This window comes from Patella vulgata, chromosome 2, assembly GCF_932274485.2.
Source record: "Patella vulgata chromosome 2, xgPatVulg1.2, whole genome shotgun sequence".
Lineage (NCBI taxonomy): Eukaryota > Metazoa > Mollusca > Gastropoda > Patellidae > Patella > Patella vulgata.
Window position 1 is genome coordinate 88,699,417 of NC_065880.2, and position 21,692 is coordinate 88,721,108.

Genomic DNA, 21,692 nt, shown 5'->3' on the forward strand with positions numbered 1-21,692 from the left:
CCGCGGGAATAATTTTGCCTCGGTTATCAAAAATGAAATGTAGTTGTTAACTTGGGTGAACGGACAGAGGGGACAAGATGGTAAATACCCCCCCCCCCCCCTCCCGCCGACTCTCGCAAACCTACGTCCACGGCCAAATGGTTTGTCTTTGATTTGGACTCTGGGAGAATAAGAAAATAGAAATCAATGCGCGAGGTGGGCAAGTTGCAGCTTTATTTATGCCAATAATCCACTTGCGCGTGAGAGGAAACCGGGGGAACCCAGAGAAAACCCACGAGGTTAGCCAGGTGATCCCACCTTCTGTCACATACACGTGTGTTATGAAAACCATTTTACTCAAACTCAATGAAAGAATTTATGATTTAAAACGGTCTCAGTAGGCCTAGATACCCCCCCCCCCCCCGCTTTCAACATGATAACAATTCTTCTGACCAGTTTCCCTAAATTGGGCCCTGCACTAGAAAGGGACCCCGAAGGTCACCAACTTAAACATTTTTCAGGCAATCTGGTAACAGGACCGCCAGGTATGGCTATTATTGTGAAGTAAAGCATAGTGGTCCTTATATTATATGAATGAATATAGGCCTATAGTTAAAATTATTTATATCCTGCAATGTATTCATAGCCTCTAACTTCGAGCCCCCCCAAATTGGGCCCCGCATTTTGTACAACTGGTCCTGCTTCTGAGGACGTGAATTAATTTTTCAACAATGTTCACGTCGCGTAACTTTTCGAAACAATGTTGCTACTTGCCACAACTTCTGGCCAGTTTTCACATTACATCAATAAACTTGCTGAGGTCAAAAAGCAAATTACCCGTGTTTATGTATAAAAATAGGATCGGTCGGATGGAAAATCTTTTTATTTTTTACACGAATCGAGGGTTTTGTATCATCTATTTTCTAGATTATTTGCTAAGTAAGGGTTCCTGAAAATAATACCGAGCTCTCGATGTTAGAATTTATCTAGGGAAAATCTCGCCAATCCGAGTTATACAGAGCCTGAGAAAAGTTTAGAATCGGCGAGTTTGGCCTTTGAATGAGACGGGGTTTAACGTCCTACTTTTCTGCATTCATAGGCGTAGGAGCTCAAAGTAATTCAGGGGGGCATAAGAGAAAATTGCCCGAAATCAATACCGTTTTTTCGGGCATACATATCATAAGAGAGCTTCGGGCATATTTTCGGGCATGCAGTGGACAAGAAAAAGACGAGAAAATACTTTTCGGGCAGTGTGGATCTTATAGAAATAAGTTAGTTATATTGTTTTCCTAAACGTTAATAGAAAAAAAAGGTCGTCGAATTTTTCATTGCCCGAAAATAAATTTTTGCCCCCCCCCCCCCGGCTCCTACGCCTATGTCTGCATTCGGCAAACCTCGACAGACTCCGGTACCTTACACCTAACAACGGCTGTTTGACGAATTCCCCTATTGGAACTACTTTCAAGTTCCCGGATTAAAAATGGCGGCGCCAATGAAGCTAGATACACAATCTTGACCATCATACAAAAGCTTTCAATATCTGAAGCTGTTTTTCTTTCAAGTTTATCTGATTTTCTTTAATAAAGGACAACTCTGGCATTTTAAGAACTTCTTTCTAAAAGTGTCAAGTTTTCTTAATATACCGGTAGCCGTATCCCCATTGTATGGGCGTAGCTATAGATCACAATCTGATTAAAATACAGATCTATATTTCGTTTCGTTTTTTATACTTTCGATGACCTACACTACATGAAGATCTGCGCGTCAGAGGTCATACGAACGACTTTTGACCCTATGATGTCAGACATTTGATTAACCAATCATCATTGATGTTACTAGTGGATTACCCACAGTTCAGTGCAACACACGCGTAAAGCTCGCCGTAACAGACTGTTTCATTGGCTAACCCCTCATATTATTCAGAACATGTCAATGATTACAACTCTTCAAGATCCTAGTGTAGTAAAGACAAGTAAAACGAAATTTTAAAGTAGCTATGTCTCTAACTCTGTATCATCCAAAACCTTCGACATTGAAAACACGAATTATTTGTCAATTTTAATCAACATTGGTGTTGTGATCTTACCGGGAAAAGATGGGTTTCTGATATCCAATATTTAAGACAAAAAAAAAACATTTTACGATTGGTACACGAATTGTGTACCATAATGCGTTTCAGCGCAATTTGCAACAAGCAACCAGAAGAACGAGGTTAGACATATTGCACAAGTCATGTCAAACGGTGACCCCATATTCTTATCTGGAGAGCAATAAATACTATCGGTATAGAATGGAATACCAGTCGCTAGAGATTACCATTCGATTGAGACTTCTGGCGTATTTCGCCGAACATAGATGATTTGAAATTAGAGTAAAAACGGAAACGATTGAATGTAAATCAGTTTATTTACATTCATGTTACATTATTATATACGTTGCGACCCATTTGTGTCCATTTCTAGGTCCCAAATATTGGCGATTTAGCTCCTTTAAAAAAATAAAAACGAAACAAAATAGGATCTGTGTTTTAATCAGATTGGTACATATCACGCAATCTGTTTCACAGAGAATTAATAGTCTAGTGATATATCTCTGTCAAAGATGACTGCCTTAACACGTGCTGTCACAGCACGCGGCGTCAATCATTGGATGAATGGCGCTTGCATTGTTTACATAAGACGCTACTGCTTCGGAGAGAATGCTGCATTTTAGTCATTTTAATACCCATTTACACTAAATAGGAAATAATTTTTACCTACAAATACGTCAAACGCCTTTATTTATTTTTCCAATACATAAAAAATGTTTTAGAATTTAATTTGTCGCAGGAAAAAAGTTAATATTTCTGGTTCATTAAGCCGCATCGATGTCATCCTTATCAGTGATTGTAGCGGCCTAGCAAATATTCACTGCGGATCAGTGTGCATATCACGATGTAAGGTACCAGAGTCCTCAGAGGTAGGGTGACCCGTGCACTTTACAGAAAATTGGTCTCGACACGGCTAAATGTGCACGCTTCAGTTGCGTGTCTTGAACTGATTTCTGACTACCCTGCACTCGCTTTGAGTCGATACGTGCAATTCTCTACAAATATATCAACTATTACAGCCGTAAAAAATCTATTGTTGACGATTTTGAATAGCAGTAAAATTTAGCTTCTTGGTTATTACAGCAGCTTTAGTATTACGTTTGTTTTATTTTTTAAATTGCTTTATCATTAACTGTACCGTTAAGAGCGGCATCTTTTGGTTTAGTACAAATACTATCTCTGAATCACTTTCTTTAGCAGGAACATGATACTAGCAGTAGTTTCATTTTACTTTTACAAGTTTCTTAAAACAATTGTTGAGTTGTCTAAAGTGCTTATTTCTAAATTCAATTTCTTGTTCTAGCTTTCTGTTATGTTTCGTAAAAAAAGTAGTCTTGATTATCCCGACCTGTCAATCAGACGTAGAATGGTCGATAGACTGGTTACGCGAGACTAATTTCAAAACAAGGGCACGTAACCTATCTTTTACTCTAAAGTGTCTGGATGTTATGGACGCAACTTGGAACCAGTTTTCAGTCTAATATTTATAGATGATTAATGGTCATAGCTTATTAAGTACATGATCGTTTATTTAGTGACTATAATTGTGTGAAACTGATTTGAGGCTTGGCATATATATAAATATTGTGGCGTAATTGTCGAGATATTTGGAGATATTTATTTATGGTGGGTCACCCTATCAGAGGTTTGCCAAATGACTTTCTAATTGTCACGGGTATTTTTTTTTTTTTTTTTTTTTTTAGCTAGGCCCCCGTCCTGACTTGGAAAACCACACTGGGGGAATCTTCTCGGCCAATACCGGGATATCGAACCCCGGCTCTGGTTAGTGAACAAACGTGGTCTTACTTCTCTCAAAGGCAGATCTAATGGGAGGTGCAACCGGCGCAGCCCCCCACTCCCCCATTAGTTCTTATTGCGCCTGGGAGCCGAGTTGCCGGCTGCTGCGCAAGTTAGCACGACCACGATCCCCAGGCCAGTGCACCCTTATCTATGGTCTGTGGATCCGTCCCTTTTTCGGCCCCTTATCGAGCTCAGTTTATTTTTAAGCGCACACCAACGTGTATTTGATATTTTGTACCTTCCTTGTCAGGCCCTCTGTTCTGCACAACTGACAAGGGAAAACCACACTTGACCTTCCTCAGCCACCGTGGTTCCGGTACGAATTGAATGAAATAGAAAGGTAGAAAGGAAGGTTAAACGTCCTGCTGTTTACAGCGACTGATTTAGACATACGTGTGCGAGCCCACGTTTTACTCCCCGGATCACCGCGGTTCCAATCCTCAACAGACTACGTCAATCATCTGGTGTTTTAAACAATGCGAAGTATCAAGTTTATTTCCTGCTGACTTTCTAATCGCTCACGTAGTCCAAAATGCACCAAGAACTGGGTTCACGAATCTTACTATAATATGGATGCTTGAAATGACTCATGTAAAAGGTGCAATTTTTATGGCACTTTTGTCCACGTTCACCTCATCTGCAGTGTCAAGAGAGCACTTCTGATAATGAGGCGGAATTTTGGCGGGAATCATTATGTGCTCGAAATGGCGGTTAAATAAACAAATTGTCATGGTATAATTTGTAGCAGTAATGACGAGAATATTCGGGCAATTCTAGCATTCATTACATAATTATTCACATATGTCAAGCGGATAGTCTGATGAAATAGGATTTTAACGGATGAGTTTGCTCGGGTGAGCAGGGGCCGTGTGTGTGTGTGGGGAGGGGGGGGGGGGGGGGGGGCTCGGAGGTATGCCGATTAATTTTTTTTTTTTTTAAACCACAAATTGTTGGTATAAGTTCATAAAATGAAAATACATTTTTTAACAAAAGTCGAACAAAATCGGTGACTTTTCTGAATAAAACACTATAAATCAAATGCCAGCTATCGCGCCGTGGGGCCCTGGTCCGTCCTCGGTCCGCTAGATCTCTCGTCACCGTCAGAGTATCCGGGCAGCCTTCCGTTTGAATCCAGTTCAACATGATTTGGGGTATTGAAAAAAATAACAGCCCATTATTTGTATCGATAGAGGCGCGGGGCGGCGGAGAGAGGAGAGGGTTACACCGTCATTGGGATGGCAAGGAATGGCGTTGTTTGGATAGTGTAAAAAATAAAACCCAACAAGTCCCGTCGGTCTCATTGGCAGCACACTAAAGATCCCTATCTGGTGGAAACCGACATAACAGTTGGCTGGTTCGCCGCTATCTGAGATGTAACACTATTTTAGTGATAACAGATATCGGTTTCGTAAATATATGATTTATTTAAATCGGGAATAGGAATTTATAACAAAAACATAAACACAACAGGAACATACATACAACAGGAACTAAACTATATCAGGAATATAAACAATAACATTAACACAGTACATGGATAGTTTAAGATAACCATTCAGCGCCTCTGCCACAGCTGCGGCTGAACTCGGGCGAGTCCATTCGCCGGTTTCTGCTCCTCTCTTCGCCCCGCCTCTCTCCGTCTCTCTCCTCTCGTCTCCCTGACGGTCAGTAAACCGATGGTTATATACCTTACAACTGGGTCTCCACACACGAGACCATTACTATATATGGTGTTTACAAGTTATCTTAATTTCGATGAATGGTATAAATCAATCTGGTTAAAACACAGATCCAATTTCGTTTCATTTTTATAGTTCAAAATTTCGATTTTACTTGTCTTTACTACACTTGGGTAGGCCATCGAAAGTATAAAAAACGAAACGAAATATAGATCTATATTTTAATTAGATTGGGTATAAATATATATACAGTGCATTTCTACATTGTCCATACGTATGTGGAATTGATAGTCTTTAATTAGTGCGTACAAAGTGCATAGATGAAAAGCCGATATTAAAACCAGCTGGGGTCAATAAGTTCACTGCATCTAAATAATAGTTTATTTTTCATAAAATTGAAAATTAAACACTGTCACAGAGAAGAGAGAGAGAAAAATGGGGTTTAACGTCCACTCGACACAAATTAGGTCACCTCGGGACTAACCCATTGTTCAATTTTATTTCAATAATTCGCTTGCGCGTAGGGGTCTTCTTTAGCAGTGGGAGGAAACCGGAGGACCGAGAGAAAAACCCACGAGGTTGGACAGGCGATCCTACACAGAGATGCGCACTTCGCTCCCAGCACACTGCATGACGTACACCCATCATCTTTAACCCGATTGGTGCAGAAAAGTAGGACGTTAAACTCCATTTCATTTGTGTAAATTGGTGATTAGAGCGGATCTTATAAATAAACACGCAGCTGGGTTTTAAACTACTAATTTGTATTTTTAATCCCAATTGCGTAACAACTAATTTTCTGGATTAAATGTTGAGCAACAACATACAAGATCTCAACCACGATTTAAAAACTAGTACGGTACAGTGTACATTAAAGATGCCTCCCCGCGTACAAACTGGGTGATTTGATGATATATTTAAATATGCTTTCCCGCGTACAAACTGGGTGATTTGATGATATATTTGGATTAAATACATATTCAAACTAAATTATCTATTAATAGTTTACTTTAAATTCCTCTCAAAACATTTGGGTCTGAAGAAAACTGGCCCATGCCGCTTGCCGAAAGAATCTATTTTGATCACCCTTTACAATAAGAGAATTGATTATGGGAAAATCAATTAGAGTTTGTAGTTGTCGTTAGTCGCTGTTCATTTACCTTACAAATCGAAGCCTAAGTTTATATGGTCTTTAATTGGGTGTATGACGAATGTAAAACTGAGTAGAACCGCATTACAAAATAGTATACTAAGTTTTGTATATGGCTGTCATTTAGGGCAGATATCTATTCCCGAAGTATGAAGTAGATGGTCCTGTGTGCATAATTAACTTTTGTTAGAATATATCTTTAACTTAGCTATGAGCACATCGATATTAGATCAGAGAGAGAAATGGGGTTTAACGTCCACTCGACACAAACTAGGTCATTTCGGGACTAACATATGGTTTTTAAAATTTTATTTCAATAATACGCTTGTGTGTAGGGGTCTATAGCAGTGGGAGGAAACCGGAGGACCCGGAGAAAACCCACGAGGTTGGACAGGCGACCCTACTCCTTGTCACGTACAACCGGGGATTCGAAACCACGCCAGTCGACTCAATGACAGACTTTATGATACAGCGCGCGCACGCTAACCATTCAGCCATCCAACCCCCAACATATAAAGAAGAACCCCTTGTCATGGCACTTTCGTGACAAGGCCGTTGACAATGAAACCAGGGAGAGGGACGTAATGACGAACTTGCCTTTGCGTCAAGTTTTGAGTTTTTGCGCCCCCGTGCAAATTACAAAAATAATGCGGTTTCAATGCTGTTTTCAATATTATAATCATAATCATAGTGCCCAACCAGTGTCAAACATTTACCGTGGGTCAGATATTCTACATATCGACTCTAGGATGTTCCGCATAGTCCAGTATTATCCGGTGGCACTGGGAGGGACTAACACCCCACCCCACCCCCTCACCCTCCCTACACACACATATAAATATTGTTTTTTGGGGGGCGCGGACGAGATCTTGTTCCTCATGCAAAATCATGGGTCACCACTACCCTAAATGACATAAAAGATTTTCACGAACGTTTGCTATTCATTTTTTCTGTTTGTCAACCAATCCATATTTTGATGAAATTGGTGCCCATTCTGTGTGCTGTTCTGGACTATTCTAATGATTCACGATTAATTAGCCAAAACAGTTAATATTCAGATTTTTTCAGTCAACCAATCCATATTTTGGTGAAATTGATTCCCATTCTATGTGTTGTTCTAAACTATTCTAAAATATTAAAATAAAATCCCGGATTAGCGCTGATGATTCGCGGTTTTATCAGCCAAAACAGTTTAACGCAGTGTTCCAGATTGAAATTTTCTTTAAACATACCGTTCAACGTTTTTATGCGGTTTTGTTTACATTATTTCGCTGTTAAATTACCTAATCTATTCAATAATTTACTTTACAAACACTAACAAACCATGTATCCATTTTAAACAAAATTCCCGTTAAAAACTGGTATAAGGCCATGTGTACATGTATAGGATTGACTTGAATACCGAGTTGTTCAGATCAGACGGCTAGAAACTGAGCACGTGGGTTGAAGAACAAATAAAGGATGTCGTCACGGTGTCACCTCGCGCTATAACCACCATTTTAATTGGCTGAATGAAATGTCAAGATTTACATTACAAATTATTTTTCCGTCTATTTCCGTGAATTTTGCTAATTTAGTAAAAGTTATTCTGTGTGGAAGAGATCAACTATGATTGTTTTGTTTGTTGAGATTTGAGTGTAACTTTGTCTACACGGTCACAACGGGTTCAATGTTTCTGTGTCTGAAAGATGAGTCGGGTGTAAAACTTCTAGAGGATGTTAGCCGACAAAAGTCACACAATTATTAGAACAAGGTGAGTCAATGTAAGCTTTTTAACCTCATAAAGACATTTCTAAATTCCTTTGAATTTTGATTCTGATGTATTTGTTGGGGTTGTTTTTTTTATATCTTTGTGTTCTGTTACGGATTTTTTTTTTTTTTTTTTTTTTTTTTGTGTGTATTTTGACTCGTACGAAAACGCAATCTCACAGACCACTTTTTCAATATAAAAACGATTAGAAATTTCGAAATTCCTTTTTTGTGTATTTTGACTCGTGCTAATGTGAACGCAGACAGACTACTTTTCCAATACAAAAACGATAAGAAATTTCTAAATTCCTTTTTGTGTATTTTGACTCGTGCTATTGTGAAGTCTCACAGACTACTTTTCCAATACAAAAACGATTAATTGTGTTAAATTGTAACTGGCTAAAAGTTTTGGGTTTGTTTTCTTTTGTTTGTTTTTTTTATTATTATTTTTGCTTTGTTTTTTTTTTTTCGCTTTTTTTTTTGCTTTTTTTCCCCAAGAAAAGAGATATAAACTTGTATAACTGTACGTTTGATAAATATGGAAAAACACAAATCTAAATCTCAAATCTCTCTTCGTGCTATTTCGTGATTTAGTTTCGGCGTCTATAATAATTTCAGACAGATACAAAAATAAATAACATTGTCTAGAATGTAGGCCCTATGTGGAAATGTGAAATATATTTTCAAAAACTGTTTTGGAAAGTGGAAATATCATAGCAACCAATATGGCTACGTCATGAAGTCTGCTATATATTGGGGGAAGGGGGGGGGGGGGGCTTCGTGCGTTGCCAGAGAAAGTTCATCGGGATTCTTTCGGTGTAGTTCCTCCTTATCTAAAAGATATTTGTTCTTTATTTTGGCGGAGAAAATATATGGCTAATAAATTAAAATGAAAATTTGGCGGGAAAAAAATGAAACCCAGAGTGAGCACTGATTCAGTGGTGCAGGACAGACGGACGACCTGACAAGAGACAACGGTTGCTTCAAAACCCTCTCAAAACATTTAACCAGAAGGGAAGTACCCCAATCTATTTTAAGCAACCGTATTTATCTCGTGACTTGACAGGGGCGGGGAATCCGTTTACGGCTTGTATTTGTCGTTATTCGCTGTCTATTTACCATAAATATCGAAGCTAGTAAATTCTTGGGTTATCGCCTGCCAACTTACTTTTCCGCCGTATAATCGCAGAGTCTATCGGACGCTTAATTCTCTCCTGGGTGTTTTTCAGTGGATCCAGTATTTGTCTAGTAAGATTGGTTGTTTCTACTTTCTATATATACCAAATATGGCATATTTTTATTGGAAATAATGATATACTGTTTGAATGGCATTTAGTAATTGGACACATTAAAATAAACACAACAGTTCTATGGATAAGAATTAATGTATTTCTAGTAAAGCTATGTTTCAACAAAGGGTCACTGTCAGACAAAGGGGAAGCATTGACTTCTGTTTAAGATTAGATTGATGAATAATCAAGATACATGTAGGCGTATAGACGGTAACATTCAAAACCACCAACAAAGTAAAAGTATTTCTGTAACATTAAAATAAACATAACAGTTCTATGGATAACAATTACTATATTTCTATTAAAGCTACATTTCAACAATGATTCTCTTGTTTTTATTTGATTGAAATAATGATCCTATAAATGCTTTCGTGGGAATGTAGCTTTAATCCCGACAGGCGTTCCTATTGTACAGTACAGGCTGACCCAAAACAATCTGATTAAAATAAAGATCTATATTTCATTTCGCATGTTTCGTATTGCTATACCTCCCATGGTGATATGATCTGTGTTTTAATCAGATTATGTCCAAAACATTTTCAATAAATGCCATTGGAAAAGGGGGTGGGGCGGGGGGGGGGGGGGACTAAAACAGATGAACGCTGTACTTCTCCACCAAAACATATTGTTTTACAATTCATTTATTTCGTAATATTTTATTTCGAACAAAATATTTATATTTTAAGATTGTAATCACCGATTGACACCTGGCCATTGTTTAGCGTTTATCTTTATATCAAGATCAAAATCACCCATTGACATATGGCCATTGTTTCAAATTTATTGTCGTTGATCTACACAAAACAGTAACGATAAGAGCATGGCTTGACGTGTGATCAACAAATGATTTGACCACGTGTCTGACACGCCCACCTTTTGTTTTCGTATTTACCAACTAAATAACTGAACATTATAAACGTTTTAACGACATATAAACGCGCATGTTTCCGGAATGGAGGGGTTTAATGTTAAACAGCTCATCGGACAGTCGCTGTATCTGTTTACTGATTTATAGTACACCATGCTTGCTCGTTAATATCGGTTCGTGATAACAGTTATAATTGTGCCCAAAACTCTGAAACACTGTAAAAAATAAAATACTTCGCAAAATATAAAACATTAAAGATACATTCCCGGGTACAAACTGGGTGATTTGATGATATATTTGGACTAAAAACATATTCAAACTAATTAATTTATCATAATTTTGCTTCAAATCCTTCTCAAAACATAGCAATTGTCAGGGAATACCCGGCTATAAAAACTCGATTAAAAGAGGTTATGTTTGTGTCACTTGACACAAAGGGTGCGATGTCGGAGGAGAATTCATTTCATACAAAAGATGATGTTGCCTTTATCGCTGACTATTTATTACAAATATCGAAGCCTAATTAAATTCTCGGATTATCCACTACCCGCGTCTTTTACCGTGATTTTTATCTCAGAAAGTGTTGTACGTCTAACTCTTCATAAAGTTTATCAACATGTACATCAAGCGCTCAATCTCCGCGTGCAACCTTCGACGTCACGCGTGCACACTCCTAATCGTCGGACTGTCGATTAGGGAAACCCGTACATTTTTGTCCTGTATGCACTCCATGGGTGTTTTTCAGGGAATCCAGTATTTTTCTAGTAAGATTGGATATTTCTACTTTCCATATATACCAAAATTACCATACTGTAATTGGAAATAACTATCCGATAAATACTTTTCTGGGAACGTAGTAGCAAAGTCTCTAACTCAAAATCACCCAAAGTCTTCGACATTGAAAACACGAATTATTTGTCAATTTAAATCAACAGTGATGTTGTTATCTTACCAGGAAAAGTTGTGCTTCTAATATCCAATATTTAAGACAAAATAAACATTTTACCATTGGTACACGAATCGTGTACCATAATGCGTTTTAGTGCCATTTCTAAGAAGGGACTTGAAGAACGAGGATAGACATATTATTCTACAAGTCACGTGAAACGATTGAGACTTCTAGCGTTGCGATCCATGTGTGTTAATTTCTAGGTCCCAAATATTAGCGATTTAGCTCCTTAAATTGATAATTTTAATTTTAAAAAAGGAGTCACGTTGTCTCAGTGAGTAAGGCTTGATCCTGGTTCTGTCTGTAGCGCCGCTGTTCGGGCAAACGTTTATCACTTCATGGCGTGCTCGCCTCTTCATTAACACTGTTGGTGCAGAAATGTGTGAGGGAAATTTTGTCCGGACAGCGGCGCTACGGTCTACTCTTATGTGGATATGCCTTTTTGCTCGGAAGTCGGGCCTTCGTCTAATACTACCCATCGTATTGAAATGAAATGGGGTTTAACGTCCCACTGTTCTGCTCCGAACTGGGCTAATGAAAACGGGCATACGCCACACACTGTGCTATAATATGAGGGAAACTTTGCCCGGACCACTAGAAATGTAAACGCTGATTGATTAATCAAATGTCTGACGTCATAGGGTCAAAAGCCGCTCGTACGACCCCTGACGCGACCTTCCAGTGCAACTGGTCAGATCTTCATGTAGTGTAAGCCATCGAAAGCATAAAAAAAACGAAACTATAAATAGATCTGTATTTTAATCAGATTGTCAGTGGGTAAGAATTTGGCTCGCTAACCCGGAGGTCCCATGTTCGATCCCTGCGTTGGCCGAGAAAGTTCAATCGGGATTTTGCGGCATGCCCCCCCCCCCTTGTCAGTTGAATTCGATATAAGAGTAGGTCATAGTGCCGCTGTCCGGGCAAAATTTCCCGCACAGCACACTGTATGGCGTATGCCCGTCTTCTTTAGCCCAGTAGGAGCAGAACGGTAGAATTTAAAACCCAATTTCATTTCGTTTCATTTTATTAAGAAAAATGTCTTCCATATTGTGTTTGTTTACCAGTCATCAATGACGTAGCCATATTGTTAAAGGAGCTAAATCGCTAATATTTGGGACCTAGAAATTGACCCAAATGGGTCGCAACGTATATAATAATGTAATCAGATTGTATATAAACTGATTTACATTCAATTGTTTCCGTTTTGACTCTAATTTCAAATCAGTTATGTCCAGCGAAATACGGTATGAGTCTCAACCGAATGGCAATTTTTAGCGTCTGGTTATTCCAGTCAATTGTGCATGCTCTCCAGATAAGATATGACGTCGCCGTTTGACATGCGTTGTTGGATATGTCTAGCCTCGTTCTTCCTGGTCACTTGTTACAAATGACGCTGAAACGCACTATGGTACACGATTCGTGTACCAATGGTAAAATGTTTATTTTTTCTTAAATATTGGATATCAGAAGCCTACCTTTTTCATGTAAGATCACAACATCAATGTTGATTTGAATTTACAAATAATTCGTGTTTTTAACGTGTAAGACTTAGCTTCTTTAACTATAAATGTCTAAATGTGATATAAATATTTTCAAAAGAAATATCCGATTGATTCTGAGAAAATCTTTCAAAGAATTATATTCCCGAGTAAAATTTACTTTATCAGAAATATTTCTATTTTTCTTTTTACAGTGTTGATAAATTATTTCATGACACAGAATACGTTAACGCCATTTATTTTCATACATATAATAATAATAGTCTGTTTCCTTTGCCCCTCACATTTGATAATTGTGATTCCGCTAATGACAAGCTACCAAGCGCTTCTGATGATGGACTACCATCACCAAACATACAACGATTCAACAATTGTGAATCTTGTATAATAGATAAGTGCAATCACAATTAGGAATTGGACTAAATATATAACATGGATTAAGACACTGAAACTTTTCAGTAATTATCAGTAAGAATTAATATTTTGAAGTATCGATTCATTTAAAATTTAAAATTTTGAATGGAATTTTAAATTCACATATTTTAAATTGTCAAATTTTGAATGCAATTTTAAGTTGTCAAATTTTGAATGGAAGTTTAAATTGTCAAATTTTGAATGGAGTTTTAAATTGTCAAATTTTGAATGGAATTTTAAATTGTCAAATTTTGAACGCAATTTTAAATTGTCAAATTTTGAATGCAATTCTAAATTGTCAAATTTTGAATGCAATTTTAAATTGTCAAATTTTGAATGGAAGTTTAAATTGTCATATTTTGAATGGAAGTTTAAATTTTCTAGTCTATGGTAACATAATCTATTTTCATTTCAATATTGTAATATTTTTATTGTTTTAAAATCTTAAAGATACATTATGGGAGAGTCGGTAATGAGTTGGCAGTTCTCACTATAATAGTTAAAAACTAGATAATGTAAAGGCAATTTGCTGAAACTATGAATCGAGAACTAAGCGATTGAAATTACTTAAGTCTGTACGATAAACAGCATAGTCTCGATTATCCATGTAATCGTTAAATCGCGAAGGAAAGTTATGCAGTAAATCGGCCCATAATCCACTAAAGATCGCAGGCTAGCGATGCCATCTTGAGTTGATTATGGTCTGGATAAGTTAATTAATGTCTAATTAATAATTTAGATAACATTTCAGGCCTAAAGAAAGACCTGCAATAGACAGATTTAGCTCTTGCATAATGTATGTTTAATAATTGTTTTCTTTTGTATTTTTTTCACAATAGGTTTATCACGCAAGAATGTCTTCAGGAGATCAACACGGATGAAGTTTCGTGGATTTGAATTTACGGAAAGCAGTAACCAAATAATACGTTTTTAAATTGTCAAATTAACGTCTTGTTGTTAGGGTATCAAATTAACGATCAGTTATTGGCCAATTTACTGCGATTGACGTTATGAAGTTCGCCGTTACATTGGTTACATTGTCGTCGATACTGACATTTTTTGGTGTGGCTAGTATTGGTTTCGAACTCCCAGAAATCCCGGCGAATATCCTAGAGATTTTGGGGAATTTTTCATGCGGTGCTAAGTGGGAGTGTCCATCCAATGCGCCTAATGGAACGACTAGTTTTTGTTCGTGTGATGAATTTTGTGAACTCGTAGGCGTAAGTGACTGTTGCCAAGGTTACCAAAAAACCGACAAATCAATTTTCACCGCTTCAAATTTTAAGACAAGTAACTTCCGTTGCTTAGACAATCCTCTAGCAGACGCCGATTACGATGTCCTGATGGTGTACACATGCCCTGATGATTGGAAAGGGGAGATAATTCGGGACCTGTGTGAACACGGTAAAATAGATGGTGCCGATTTTCAGACAATTCCCGTGAGCGGTGCGTTCAGTGGATTGGTCTATAAAAACCAATACTGCGCCAGGTGTCACCGCGAAAAATTCGAATTTTGGAAACCGCACTTCGGTTGTTTAGAACCGTTCATTTCTCGCGAAAATCCAGATGAAAAACCCGCCATGTCTGTGCTTGTAAGGAAAGGAAGCTGCGCGATAGACAAAGTGATTCCGCCTGATGGGTACACAATTAGAAGATGTTCTGCCAAGAAACACCGCGGTATTGTTGATAGCTGTCCGCCATCTTTCAACCAGCATGCCGAGATAAAGACACTGTGCGAGGAAACTGAGGGTATTCGGCCCGTTTATTATATCGGAGAGACAAAAATGAAGAATATATATTGCGGTTATTGCGGAACACGTGATATCTCGCAGTACGAGTGCCCTAAAACAATAGACATAAAGCGACTCGGAGAGTTTTATCCGTTCACAATTCTTTTTAACATCAATGATTTGGAAAAGGGCGATAACTCTGGAACTAACGTCGTCTGCGAAAAACACCAGGTATTTGATCCTTTCAGTGACGTGTGTCGCGATGCTTATTGTGGCGATAACCAAATATTCCAAGACGGGGAGTGTGTTTCCCCGGCAGCAGTCAGTGGACGACAGTCAAACGGGACTGCACGTGATAAGACCTGCCCACGCATTGCCCTGGATAAATCAGAATTCAAAATATCAGAGACAGGTGTGTTGACTGTTTTAAATTCAAATTATGTTTTTGATTTTGGTGACTATGAACTGACCGACAATGGAACAGGTGCTCTCGTTTGTACTAATTTTACAAGAAATGCGACCTCGTCAGAGGTGGAATATTCTTTTGATAAGGTGCAAGGGATTCTCACCTTGGTCGGCATCTCTCTATCCATCATCGGCTGTCTGTTAACGATTGCAGTTTACCTGAGTTTTAAATCCTTGCGGAACATCCCAGGTAAAATCGTCATAGCGTTGTGTATAACCCTGATCATAGGCTACCTGGCGATGATGATAGGACCCGCCATGGAGGACTCTTACAGTGGATGCAAAACTTTCGCCATTCTAATGCATTACTCTTTCCTGTTGGCCTTCTTTTGGATGAACGTAATGGCGATTGACGTTTGGTACACCTTCTCGAAGGCCTACTACCAAGCTGGTACGCAGGCCCACAAGACAAACCGGTTTAAGTTCTACATGGTGTATGTATTCATAATGGCTACCACACCCGTCGTTTTGGCAATCATCTTAAATGAAACGGGAATCGGCGAAGGGTTCGCTCCCCATTACGGGGAAGGCGTCTGTTGGATCAACCGGAAGAACGCGCTCATGGTTTTCTTTGGATTACCATCGCTGCTTGTAATACTTAGCAACATCGTGCTCTTCGCCGTTGCTGCCAAGACCATTTACGTCGCCCAGAAGAATTCTGCACGTCTGCTGGGGAAGGAAGATAAGGGGATGCTGGGAATCTACATCCGGCTGACATGCGTCATGGGCTTGACATATTTATTCGGATTTTTGGCGCCGGTTATCAATCACGCGGTCACGTGGTATCTGTTTATAATTCTTAACACCTTACAAGGCGTTTTTATTTTCGTATCGTTCGTCTGCACGCATAAAGTTGTCGGATTAGCACGTGAGCGCGCGAGTACCCTGAGTCACAGTCGCTCTGATAATTCCTATTCCGCAAGTCGATCACCAACCAAATCTTCTGTCTTGTCTTTTCGGGCAATAAAATGAACAACATTGGTTAATAATTAAATACCTTTTATTAAGCTTGCCACAGTTTTTATCTTTTTAAACTTGTCAATTGGAAATATTAAAAATAATGCTTAAATTTCCATTAATGTCTAGTCAAATATCGCTTGTGATGTTCGTCCCACCACGCAGTCTCTATGACCATTACTTCCGGTCTACGATAGTGTTTGCGCAGTAAGTGCAGTATAATTCAAAGAACCGGCAGAACTTGTAAACTTTCGCCAATTCGGTAAATTGTATATGTTTAAACACAGTTTTTTATTCGTTCTTTTTCTCGCAAAATCAGTGTATACATCATACACAGCTTGTATTACGTAATTCTGCGCACAATTGGCATTAAACTCCTTTATTGTAACCGTCTTATTAAAATTATAGCAGGGGTATTATTTTGAGAGAGACCAACGAACGTGAGGTATTATTTTGCGAGAGACCCACACAGAATGTGACGTATTAATCAAATAAAACAAAAATGTTCTCGGCATGATCGGAAGTTGGACTTTATTTTACTCAATTCATATCCCTGTAAAGTGTTAATTGGAGTAAGCGATTATTTATTACTTAGTAAACGCCCGACAAACCTCTATATATATGTTTTACATATGTAAACAAGGCATAATCAAGTGTTTGTTGAAGTGGGTGGGTATTGATGGGTGAGAATTTAATAATGTCAGACAAATGGGCGTAACAAACCAATTGACGATAACTATACACTTACGGAAACCAGCCACTATGGTATATTTAGCCCATGTTTCGAATGTTATTCTCTCAGCGTTAATTAACTTGAAAACGCTGGAAGAATACTGTTATGAAACATCATTGAAAAACAGAGATGACGTCCTAAATAGTGTGATATGTATTGGTATTGTGGGAAGGTGGGGGGGGGGGTATAATTTGTTTATAAACTGTTTTACATAATAAGACACGCTGTATTTGTAGCTTTTTTACTTTTGTTTATAATGCATAATGTATCCTTTTTATTAATATTTTTGAAATTGATATAATATTGTGGGCTATTCGCGTATAATATAAATTTATTGATAACAGTGTCATGCAAATTTTTGAAATTGATATAATATTGTGGGCTATTCGCGTATAATATCAATTTATTGATAACAGTGTCATGCAAATTGTGGGATACTCGTGTAATATCAATTGTGAGATATGTTAGGAATATGATTCGGCCTGAAAAAAAAAGGATCCGGTGTTTATGGATACCCTGTCGATTGTTTTTCTTTTGGCCAAAATTCCCCTTTATTTTCAGACTCCTATAACTTGGTTGTTGTGTTGTTGTCAAGAGGGGGTTGGATGGCCGAATGGTTAGCACGTGCGCACTGTATCATAACGTCTGTCATTGAGTCAACTGGCGTGGTTTCTAATCTCCGGTTGTACGTGACAAGGAGCAGGGTCGCCTGTCCAAATTCGTGGGTTTTCTCCGGGTCATCCGGTTTCCTCCCACTGCTAAAGACCCCTACGCGCAAGCGAATTATTGAAATAAAATTAAACCACATGTTAGTCCCGAAATGGCCTAGTTTGTGTCGAGTGGACGTTAAACCCCATCTCTCTCTCTCTCTCTCTCTCTCTCTCTCTGTTGCCAAGGGACATTAAGCTAAAATGATAAGAAATAGATAATGATTATGTTACCGTATTTAAAAGAGAGAGAGAGAGAGAGGAGGAGGGGCGGCGGCGTAGAGAGAGTACATTCTCATTGTATTAATTCGCTTACGCGCATGGTTCTTTAGCTGGGAGAGAGAAATTGGTTTAACACCCACTCGACACAAACTACGTCATTTTGGGACCAACATATGGTTTATTTTTATAAATCGATTGCGCATTGAGAAGAAAAAATGGGGCCAGAGAAAATCTACGAGGTTGGATGACATAATGAAGGCTATAAATAGAATGCCAATCTGATTATTTTACAGATCTATATTTCGTTTCGTTTTTGTTTATATTTTCGTAGGCCTGTGAAGACAAGTAAAACGAAATTTTGAACTATAAAAATTGAAACGAAATAGTATCTGTGTTTTAATCAGGTTGATAGAATGTAGATTATTTTAAACATACATTATGACGTCACATTAATAATGACGTCATTGTATTAATCATATTAAACATACATTATGTAAGAGCTAAATCTGTCTATTGCAGGTCTTTCTTTAGGCCTAAAATGTTTTCTAAATTATTAATTAGACATTAATTAACTGATCCAGGCCATAATCAACTCTCGATGGCTTCGGAGTTCTCCGATTTTAAATAGATTAGAACTGTTCAGCCATATTTTGATTTAAGCTAAAAATGGAGGAGGGAGACTTAGCTGTGAACAACCAGTGTGGTGGTTGAAATTATTGCACACGTCTTGTCAAACCTTCAAAGGCTAATATCTTCGCTCACAATAGGGCAATTTGAATGGAATTTTCAAATTATTCATTTTACATTATCTATTTTCGAACTATTATAGCAAGAATGGCTAGCTCTTTATCGAAATCTTACATAATGTATCTTTAAGTTAGTTCTATGCAATCTTACCTCTCAAACCCCATGAAAAAATAATAAAATAAAATTCCAAACGACGAGTATTTTTTTTCTTGGCCTTATGTTGAAAGTTCGTATATAAAGAATAATTGTTAATTTCTATTGATCTATTTTTAGTATTATATGTAGAAACAAGTCATGTGATATGTATTAAAAGTTAAAACTCTGTCGTATTCTTGTTCATGTTTGTTCTAACGACAATGTCGGGGTGGGGGTGTCTTAATTTAATGGTGTGGCACGTGCGCCTTAGATCATAAGGTCTGGTATAAAGTCATGTGGCGTGGTTTCAATTCGCAGCTTGTCCGTGAAAAGGAGTCCATACTAGTAGATTTTCTTCGGGTCCCCGGTAGTCGATTGGGTAGATGGGGCCCTGCCCTGACCCCTAGTCTACCAGGACTCGGGTTCGAATTTCGGATTGAACAGAAATAGCAGATCTCGTTAAAATTAATCTGGTGTGCCACCTGTGGGACTGACAAGTGAAGTGTCTAGTTGTTCGGGTGGGACATTAAATCGAGGTTCATCTTTGTACACATTGGTGGGAACGTAAAAGAACCCTGATCAGGAGGAAGGTGAGAGAGAGAGAGAGAGAGAGAGAGAGAAATGGGTTTAACGTCCACTCGACACAGACTAGGTCATTTCGGGACTAACATATTCAATTTTATTTCAATAATTCGCTTGCGCGTAGGGGTCTTTAGCAGTGGGAGGAAACCGGCGGACCCGGAGAAAAACCACGAGTCTGGTCAGGAGGAAGGTAAATAGAAGAACGAAGTGATGTGTTGACAAGGGCTTAAACCCTATTCCATTTCAATTCCACTAAACTTGTGAATAATCATAATCGAACAACGAGGTCCCGGTACCTCATCGGGATTTTCCGACGTGGTTTCCCCCTTGTCAGTGGTGCAGGACGGAAGGCCTGACAAGGACAGCTGTCTAGTCATTCGGATGGAACGAAAAACCGAGACCCCGTGTGCACATTGGCATGCACGTAAAAGATCCCTTGGCAGTTTGAATTCGATATAAGAGAAGACCATAGTGAAGCTGCCCGGGCAAAATTTTCCCCATGGTACACTGTATGGCGTATGCCCGTCTTCATTAGCTCAGTCGGAACAGAACAGTAGGACGTTAAACCCCATTTCATTTCATTCCATTTTAAACCTAGGTACAAGGAGAACGGTCCGTCCTACTAGGGACCGACCAGGGCGTTTTTTACTCACTAGCGTCAAAAAGTGACCGACAAGGACAGCTATGTTGTACATCATATCCAAATTTTACAAAAAATAGAAGTCGAAAATAATTTTGAGTTTCAGAGAGTCAGCCGGGGAGGAGCGCAGAGGGAATATACTTGGAATAGGTCTTCAAAGTAAATTTTTCTGCTCACAACAAAACAAAAAGCATTTGCCCCACCGCTTCTTTATTATTATTTCAGAGGCAAAGATACTTTGACGCTCCATTGGCAATTGTAATTTCGGTCTGTTTAGATAAATTTTGTTAAATAGGTATTATGCGAGAGTTAAAGAAAGGGGTGACCATTCTTGATATAATAGTTCAAAATAAGATAATGTAATACAAATAGGCTTCTGTCTAAATTTCAGTCAAATTATTTTATTCTTTAGCCAACTTATGAATGTACGGTGGCCTTTTAGTGCCATTTATACCTTTTTCGTGTAATTTACCTCATATGAGAAACCGCAGTGAAAACTATGATAAGTAAAAAAAAACATTTTCTCCGCGGTGTAAACCTTTTCTCCGCGTTGTAAACCTTTCCTCCGCGGTGTAAACCTTTTCTCCGTGGTGTAAACTTTTCCCGCGGTGTAAACCTTTCTCAGCGGTCTAAACCTTTCTCTGTGGTGTAACCCTTTTCTCCGCGGTGTCAAAACTTCCTCCGCGGTGTCAAAATTTCCTCCGCAGTGGAAACCTTTTCTCCGCGTTGTAAACCTTTCCTCCGCGGTGTAAACCTTTTCTCCGCGGTGTAAACCTTTCCTCCTTGTCACGTACAAGCGGGGAATTGAACAATGAAGACTGACAATTTAATGGAATTTACTATTTATACCGAATGAATGTTATAAATGAAATGAAATTGGTTTTAACGTCCTACTGTTCTGCTCCGAACTGGGCTAATGAAGACGGGCATACGCCATACAGTGTGCTATAAGGTAAATTTTGCCCGGACAGCGGCACCAAGGCCTACTCTTATATCGAATTCCAACTATCAAGGGATCTTTTACGTGCACGCCAATGTGGACACGGAAGCTCGATTTTTCGTCCCATCCGAACGACTAAGCAGCTGTCCTTGTCAGGCCCTCCGTCCTGCATCACTGACAAGGGGGAACCACGCTCATTTGCATGAGCAGGCGTATAAAGACAGACGTAACTAGTGTTAAAGTCAATAGATTACTCGTCCGGTACAAACCATGACCTCATCCCCGTACATTTTTACCATTTTGACATATTTCACGACTCCCCACACGACTGAGTTTAAACCAATAAAGCCGTGAAGCAGTAAACAT

At 38.6% G+C, this 21,692-nt stretch overlaps 1 protein-coding gene across 1 annotated transcript; it reads left to right on the forward strand.

Moving 5' to 3' along the window:
• The first annotated feature begins 8,128 nt into the window (after nucleotides 1-8,128).
• Nucleotides 8,129-17,008, forward strand: LOC126810067 (uncharacterized). The gene is made up of 2 exons (XM_050535021.2): nucleotides 8,129-8,450; nucleotides 14,308-17,008. Exon 2 carries the CDS (start codon nucleotides 14,479-14,481, stop codon nucleotides 16,633-16,635), a length of 2,157 nt encoding a protein of 718 aa, XP_050390978.1. The 5' UTR covers nucleotides 8,129-8,450; nucleotides 14,308-14,478; the 3' UTR covers nucleotides 16,636-17,008.
• The last annotated feature ends 4,684 nt before the right edge of the window (nucleotides 17,009-21,692 follow it).